General features: G+C 38.8%; 1 protein-coding gene across 1 annotated transcript in view; it reads right to left on the reverse strand.

The window, feature by feature from the left end:
• Window positions 1-5,340, reverse strand: part of lrba (LPS-responsive vesicle trafficking, beach and anchor containing) — a 178,086-nt gene extending 172,746 nt beyond the window's left edge. The window contains exon 1 of the mRNA XM_070912728.1: window positions 4,912-5,340. Coding sequence (XP_070768829.1) covers window positions 4,912-5,097 — 186 coding nt within the window. The 5' untranslated portion in view covers window positions 5,098-5,340. The remainder of the gene's footprint in view (window positions 1-4,911) is intronic.
• Window positions 5,341-9,158: the final 3,818 nt, after the last annotated feature.

Here is a 9,158-nt window from a genome sequence, read left to right on the forward strand (position 1 = left end):
AACATTTAGACATTTAACATTTGAAAATATCAAGCCAGTCCTAACAAAACCTGGGTCATGGATAGATTAACTTTTAGACCCCAAAATGGACATCAAATGAGAAATATATACACATTGGCACTCTTTGCAATATACATTAAAAAGGAAACAGATATTACCTTAATGTAATGTTTCAAATTTGTAAGGAAAATAAATATGTGAACCGATAGCTTTGGTTTCCACTAGCTGTCCACAAAGCTAGCAGCCAACCCAATGACCTTGTCTTCAGGTAAAGCCAAAGTTACATTCCACATCACAAACTCACCCATCTCCTGTGTCACCTAACAGAGGAGTCATGAGCCAGGCAGTCAGGCCGCTTTACATTAGTCAATGGTTTACAGAGTCCTGGAAGAGTCTATGCTCTATTCAGTGGAGGGCAGCACACTTTAATGTTCAAGAGTGACAATTAAAGTGATATTGTAGCGTACATGGTTGGTGTTTGTTTTTTTAAAAGGGGTCAACTGATACAACGGAGGCCCAATAGTGTCAGCCCATATTAGATGCTCACAGAAATATCACTATAATAGCATATACAGTACACACACAATTTATATGGCACACTCCACTGTTTTATAACACTATTTAGCACATGAGATGACAGTGAAACAGATCCCAGTTCAGTAGAAGACAGTGCAGTCTGTTAAGAATACTTTTATTGTCCAATAAGTGACCTTTCAGCTAATGTTTATTTTCTTCTATTACCATTCCATAGTTACAGGATTATCATAAGGACCCTAATGCCCTAATATTTGCACTGCCTTTTGTTTCTGTGGCAACTGTTCATGTTTTAACATTGGTATTTCCCTTTTGAAATAACACAGAAAAACGATGAACCTGGTGCAGGGAACACTACATAAGGAGATGTCATTATGTGTTATAATGTCTTAAAATCAGCAAATTGTCTTTGCATAAACATGTACTTTCAATATCAATTGCCTGCTAATTGTTCCCTAGCTAACCCCGCCTCAGTGTCGACTGAAAATTACATCAGAGTAGACGGATGAATCAGTCAGTAGCGTTTGTAACTGAAAATTAACACCCCTCTTTGCAGCTCCTTGCAGCTTTCAGCATATTGTTTTGATTAGCCAGACCAAGAAAACCAAAACAATTCTGCTTCCTGTAAAACTGTGGGCTGCCACTTACAGCACAGGAGCTCACACAAACTGTCTGTGTGCTTCCGGCAAAAAGAAAAAGAAGTAAACAATTGACTGGTGAAGAAAGTCAAACATTTACCAAGAGTCCCAGATATTTTTCTCAAGAGTTGGCAGGCCAAACTAGGGGTAAAACACCAGTGACCATTGGACTTCAAATTTGACAGGTAGCCAGAAATAGGTCTCCAGTGGTTTCTCTGGCTTGCTATATGTTCAACTTTGTTCACCTTTTTGCAGTGCAAAAGCAAGAAGCATACTGTGAAATCATGATGATCTTTGTGGGCTGGGAGCTGCTGCCCAGTGTTTTATCCGAACCAGAATGGTTTTGGTTTTTGTTTTGCTTCAAACTAAACAGTGAAATGACAGTGATAAAAAGCGGCATAGGGCTATGAAGTGGGGCATTGGTTCTCAGTGGAATTGGAAGTAGCCCTTTCACATTATTATTAGTCCTTCGAGTCAATGTAGAATATATTGAATTAATTTATCTATACAGCACATTTCATACCCAAAGGCAACCCAAAGTGTTTTACAGGTTACATAGGCAAAAGCACAAGAAACAAAATAATAAAAACAAACTAACAAATAATTAAAAGTAATGGTAAACAGTTGGGTTAAAGGGCTAAAAGGGCACAAATATATGTGTTTAAATAAGCTTTTTACTACCTAATCATTGCAGCCATATGTTAATGTTTTGAAGAATAGTGTTTTCATTGAAACATTTTTCTGACAATAAACAAAAACTGTGATAAATACTGTAAGGAATAAAACCTTATGGGCTTTGCAAAACTACACAGTTACGCTGGCTGACGTTTACACAGGTTGAAGGTGGATGTAACTATGCTTTGTTGTTTATACACGCCCACACAGACATGAGAAGAGGTCTAATCAGGTAACATAAGTGACGACATGTGTGGGTGGACTAACATAGATGTCTAGGGGCTTTAATAATAAACAACTAAAAGCCAATGTAAAGAAAGTCAGAATAAAGCTGAACTCCGCACATTCTATCTTCTGCAAAGATGGCGGATTTACTGAGAGAGGAAAACATGCAATATCTTTTAGTGTGATACTAATGCGCTTATGCTTAGTTTGTTGCGTTCATTGCCTTCGGTGCACTAGCTCTGCTTTAAAAATTTGTTGAGATTGTCAATCAAGACAAGTATGATCCAACGAGCCATGACGAGGCAACCAACATTTCTCAGTAGCAGAATATGAGAGTCTCTAACTACAGTTAATGTGTGGCTGTGTGTAAATAAAAACATTATGGATACCAGTTTTAATATAACTGTTAAATATTAGAAAGAGGGGGCTTAAAAGGGTTTCAATTCCTCGTTCTCTCACTTTCAACTGAAACACCTTAAATCGATATTCAGCTAGAGTGGACCAAGACATAAGTGAGAGGGAAAAGAGTAAAACCCACAGAATAGTGTGATGTACAGCTCCTTTGATTAAATGAGACTATGAGATGTACTCTTCTCCCCCCTTTGTGAAACAAAGTCAGTATAATGAGCTGCTTATTTAAAAAACAAGAGAGTCCTGGTGTTAATAATCCCAAACCATGTGTCACGAGTCATCACACACGGGTCACATTATTCATTTTTTAGATAGTTCTCTTGAGAAATCTATGTTGCATTTAACCAAATACAGGGTAGGACTCAGTGCAGTGAGAAGGCTGCAAATGAGATACTACTAAACAGAAGACTCTGGTCTATATGGTAAATCATCACCCACGTGGAGGGTGAGCAGAGGATGTGGAGGGCATGAGCGAAATAATGCATGGGCCATCTCTCATCACTGATCGTGCTAAACGTGGAGTCCTAGGGACATAGGCAGAGCAGCTGCACACTGATATTTCTGTCTAAACATATGCCTTGCTGTCTCTCCAGCTCAGCTTTTTGTGCCATATTAATGACTTTCCAGATAAAAGAATATGCAAAAAAACATAGTAATTTTAGCTATCTCTCTTTGGACTGTGCAACTGAAAACAATACCTCCCTGTGATATTTCTATCTTATCTGCTGCCTCAATGGCACGCACATGCTTTTCTTATTTTCCGATTTGTAACCAAGGATGCAAGAAATCCTACTATTCCAGTCAACATTTAGCTCCGATTAACACACAAAGTATACATTTTTACAAATATCACTTTAACAAACATGAGCCACTCACACAGTTGGCACTCTGCCCTTACAGCCGAAATTCCTTACCTTATTTTCAAATAAGCACCATCTTGTTCATTAGTATGTAATCAAGTTAACAGTTTTTCACTGAAACTCTTCTGAAGAACCAAGTGATTGTGAAACAGCTCAGTGCTGGAGCTGAAATGATTAGTTGATTAATACATTTGTCAATAGACAGAAATCTGATCTGCAACTATTTTCATAATTGGTTCAATGTTTGCTGGTTCCATCTTGATACTGCTCCGGGAACTTGTGATGGCCATTTTTCAACAATTTCTTTTATAGACTGAATTAATGTATAAAAACAAATATTTCAGTTTACATGGAAGTGTATGATGGAAGAGCTTTATGTTTAGCAGTGCTACAGCCTCGTGAGGAGAAGTGTCTCTACTACAATTCATTTACCTCCACTGTGTTGGAGCAAACTTTGTGACAACAGACATGAAGGATGAGCCTCCCTTTTCCAAAACGACTCTATTGTGTTGCTACAGTGACAAAGCAGTTTCGCAGGTTCCACCTTCACCTCTCCTTCCTCCCACCTAACCAGCCAAACTCGAGTTGAGCATGCTCTCTCCTTCACGCTAAACTTCCTTGTTAACGGTAGTTTCATTCATTCTCATGCAGGTACTGCAGAGTCATTTCATAACTCTGGCAGCCAGGGGGCTATCAGTGCTGCAGACAGACAAAGCTGGATAAGGACTTTGGGGTGGCCAACAGGTAGTAAACTGATAAGGCACACACACTCTGCCTGACCTGGATGTGTCACAAAAAGCATCAACTTATTTACTTCAGCAGCTTTTCTGCCATGTTGATTCCGCTGACATCGGTCGTCATGTCGTATTTAATTAAAAACTGAGGAACAGTGCGTTTGTTCTTTGATGAAACCTAATAATTACATGTTATATATAGTGACCCAATAAAACAATAAAATCATAATGTATATATATACATATATATCTATATATATATATATACACACACACACACACACATACATACACACATGTACATATCATCATTGTCAAATACGAATCCAAGCATGCAGTATGTACTGTATATAATGTGTACACATATTTGGCCTATAAAGCTGATTCTGATTCAAAAAGCAGTATAAAATTGCAATAGGTATATGAAATTAGACAAATAAGAAATATACCAAAGAGAACTGTAATACAACATGTAAGCCTAAATGTGGCCATGGAATTGTTTTTGCTGTAACACGCTGTAAACGCTATAGACCAATCTATTTTGTATAGCCTACTATTTGAAAAAAGGTCAACAGGGACAATCAGGGTAAGCAGGGAAAAAGTAAATTAGCATATGACTCATGACGGTCTCCAATGTGGGCTGCCCGCCGTAAAGTCACAGTAACTCAATTGGTGTTAAAGTATTTCACTTAATTTTGTGTGGCAAAATCATTAACGCCTTTTTATGCAGATGAGGATGATGTCAGACTTTTCCAAACGTTTTGATGTCACTGTGAGTACTACAGCGTGACAGTGCTATCTAAGGCCTATCCTGAGCTCTCTTAATCAGCTTACCAGGTTGAACACCGTCTCCACAATGTCTCGGTTGGAAACTTCCCCAACTTCCACCAGGCCAGCAAGCACGGCAAATTTCATCCTTATCCCCCTGATAGGCACTCCGGGGTTGAGCGCCATGGCGCTTGATCTCCCGTCCTTTTCATCACCTGGCTGCGCAGCGCCCGCTGTCTCCTCGCTAGCCATTGCTAAGGAAGGACGGGACAGGTGGCGTTCACAGGTAAGGCACCTGTTCACCTCCAATGGTGACAATGCAGCCGATGTCGGAGGAGAAAGAGGGGTCAATATCCCCTAAAGCTGAGTTGTTGACAGTCTACAGGCAAACAAACAAAACGTTTTCCTCCCCATCCAAACCAGTTTAGCGAATGAGCCTCGAAAGTGGGCAAAAAAGGCGCACAGAGAATGTGTTAACCGTTGACACAGCGAGACTGGAAATGTCACCGCTTCACTCCACAGTGAACTACTCCTCTCCCCTGGTCCGTAACTTGATAGCAGACGGATGGATTAATGCTGTTAAAAGCCGCGAGGAAGTGAGTTGCAGGTAACAAGGGGAGAAGCACGTGAAGCAGAGCTCGCCCTTCACCTGTTTTCTCCTCTGCTCGGTCAAACGGCAAACGAGGATACGGTGACTTTAATATCTCCGTACAGCAGTGGAAGTTGCTATTGTCACCGAGTCCTCACACTTGACAGGTAGCGCGCTTGGCAGAAGCGAAAACTCACAAACTGGAAGGGGGGACAAGTCCGCCAGCAGCTCCGGTGGAAGTCGACAGAGGTCCGCTCGGTCCTCCCCGGCAAACTCCTCAGACTTGCCTAAATGTCAACGTTAACCCAGCTGCGCTGCATTCTCTTCCTGATTTACCCCGGTAGCTTCAGCTCGTCACCGCCATGACAGTGTAGCCCTTGAGTGAGTGGAGCATGCGCAGTGGGGAGCTGAGTCTATTCAGCACTATGGCAGGTGTGCCGCTCAGGTGGCTTTCTAGCACGACACACTGGGATTCAGTTAAAATCAACAGCGCTTCCATATGTATTCAGTCACAGCGACTTAACGTTTCATCATCCTGCCAGGGATATACAGGCAGTGGTGGCAAATAACTCAGTATTTACAGTATAAATTAGAGGTACTTGTACTTTACTCGAGTATTGACATTTAATGCTACTTTACATCAATAGTCCACAACATTTCAGAGAAAAATATTGTACTTTTTACTCCACTACATTTATCTCATTGCTATAGTTGCTTTTTACTTACTACTAAAAAATTACTAAAAAAATAGGTGTTAATATAATCTGATGTATCGTTCTGAACCACACAACTGTGCATAAGATAAGATCAACTTCATTGATCCGCAGCAGCTGAAGTACAAGAACAGATGCACAGAAGGCTATAGATAGGCTAAGTAATTAAAAAGATACGATAGAATATTATATACAATATGAACATCTTGAGCAGCTGCAACATTAAAATGCTGTTCATACATCAATGCAACAGTAATGATAATCCAATTATGTAATGTAACGCTCATTATTACGCTCATTATACGCTGCATTATTACTACTTTTGATATTCTAAGTACATTTTCTTGATAACTCTTGTACTTAAACTTGGAATTGATCATTGTTACATTGTATATCTGCTTGTACTCATGTAAACACTTCATCCACGTAAAATTTCTTCTCTTTTAGACCAACCCACTTATGTCATAATTAACAGCCATAAATTAAGCAAGTTAAACTAGGAGTACTGCTTTCTGGCACAAATCTAAATTACATTTATTGGAATCATTTCAATATTATATATTATTATATTATATATGATATTTTCTGAAAGCAAATTTGTTTTTGATGTTAAGCATTTGGTGATAGCTGGCTGTGACTAAAATAATAGTTCTATGTTTAGAACTCATGAGGTCACTGAAGACATTTGTATAGAGACTTTATATTGTATTGATTTAATCACCTGTAGCATCACTGCAATAAGGCCCTTCAGAAACTCAACAGGGTAGTAGGTTTACCTGCTCCTACATTACAAAACCCAGAAATTCAGGAAGATGTTAATGTTGGCTGTGATACATGTAGTAGTCTAATTTTTTTTAATACATTTTCACAGGATACTAAAAAAGAAATTAGATCAATCAGCAGCTATAGATAATAATCACACCTCAGAATGCAACAGATGAAAAAAAAAACATAAATTATACATTAATGCATTACTGTGCCATACTATGAGCCCCCAGAGGGAAACGTGTATCTTTTGCTTAAGGTCTAATATGTTGAACAAACAAAGCTTTGAGCTGTGAAAACTAAAACAGAAAGGGGGTTGAAATGTATTTAGAACTTGGTTTTTCTGCAGCACAACAGCACACTGACAGATGTCTGCATCCTGAGGCAGTGGAAACCAAACATTAAAGCAAAGTGACAGCTCTGCTTTGCTTGCCCTTTCAAATCACCACCAACAGCCCATGCCATGTGAGATGTTTACATAGCTCAATATAAAGAGAGGCCCCAGTTTCATCCATGTCTATTATTGCATGAAAGAAAATCCTAATCAAACCCAATCTGGAAAGTTATAATACGTACTCCATACGTATAAAACAATCCCCATCTTGTCTTCTCCTTTCTCTGCTCATACTGGTGATTCCATATTTGCTCTGCAGCAGGATGTCTGAGCAACTATGAATGTTGTTGCCACAGAGACAGCTGGCGTCACTGTCACCACTGACCTCCCAGGACAGTGTACCTGAGCCCTCAGGGACCCTGGGACCACCCATGAGACGCAGGCCTCCTCTCTGATGTAATGCCCTGAAATCAGCAGACTTGTTCACTGTGGCCCAAAGGTAGACCTTCTTAAATAAGGCCTTGAAAAGCTTCTACTGACCTTTGAATTGAACGTGAACCATGCTTTATTATTTTTCTAACTGGGCTCTTTTGAGATAATGAGACTCCAAGTATGAGACATTCAGTGCCATATCAAAGATTCACTGTAATCATCTTTTGCTCTCTTCCTGCCGTTCTCTTCAAAAGTCTTCCTATCCGAACAGAAGTCATATCTGCAAATGATTTAGTGTCAAAGACAACTGTTAAATCAATTAACACTAGGACTAATGCTCAAAAGCAGAGAAAAGTACATTAATTATGAGAAAAGAAAATTCCAAACAGATTAAACATGTCATTAAAGACGGTCATTTAATATTGATGCCTGTTCAAGAAATACAGACAGACATTTTAGGTTAAATAAAAACAAAAACTGCTAATACAAATGGGTGTGAAAACAAGAGGACACTGAAAAAAACAGCCGCAACGCTAAATGTAGCACTATGCAACATCTGAAATCTTATGTTATTTGTAAGGTCTCAAAACATTTAAGGTGAAAAGATATTTATTGGTAGCACCACCAGCTGCATTGAAGAATAATAATAATCTTGATGGACATATTAGGGTGTCTCTGCAGCAGTGTCTTCACCACTATATAATGGCTACACAGTTTTCACCTCAGAAATTTACATTTGCAATATGAGACACTCCATGTATCAGACTTGTATTACTTGTTTAGATACAGACACATGAATATGTTTACTTCACCAACGGTCTGATCAACAGTCATTTAACACTCTGAGGCATAATACTGCACATGAATACCATAAACACTATGAGCATGTAGGAGTTGTTGTTTTTTTTAACTTTGATTATATTTCACCAACAGACAAAATTCTTCCCTTTGTTACAATAACAGTGTGGGTGTATAACAAGCTACACACCTGCATGACATGTTAACACACCTAGAGACTGGTTCTGCCTGTTCAGAGATTATGAGTTTTCTTTTATAATCGAAGCAATCATGGCACCGCTAATGGTGTAATTTAAAAAAGGTCCATTGTAAAGTACAAATTAAATACAATACGTGACGTGAGTGATATCAGTTTTCAAAATCCGATGTATGTCTTCAGAGAAATTCAGAAACTGGGCGACAAATGTTTTTGTTTAACCCTAACCCTAACCCTTTTCTATATGAATTGATTTCCAAACTCCGGTCAAACTCAGGTGGCTAATATCGAGTATTGATCCAATATCAGTGCTCTTTCTTAGTTTATATTAAGTTTTTATTTAAGTTTATTTTCCTCACTGTATGGAATTGTCAGTGTAAACCATCCAAGTAGCATTTTAGTTAGATTTTTGCAAACTTTAATTTTATCATTCTGGAGATAACATTATGTTTGGTCAGTTGGCAAACATACAATCTATTTTATAAT

This window comes from Enoplosus armatus, chromosome 2 (genome assembly GCF_043641665.1).
Source record: "Enoplosus armatus isolate fEnoArm2 chromosome 2, fEnoArm2.hap1, whole genome shotgun sequence".
In the NCBI taxonomy this organism is placed as follows: domain Eukaryota; kingdom Metazoa; phylum Chordata; class Actinopteri; order Centrarchiformes; family Enoplosidae; genus Enoplosus; species Enoplosus armatus.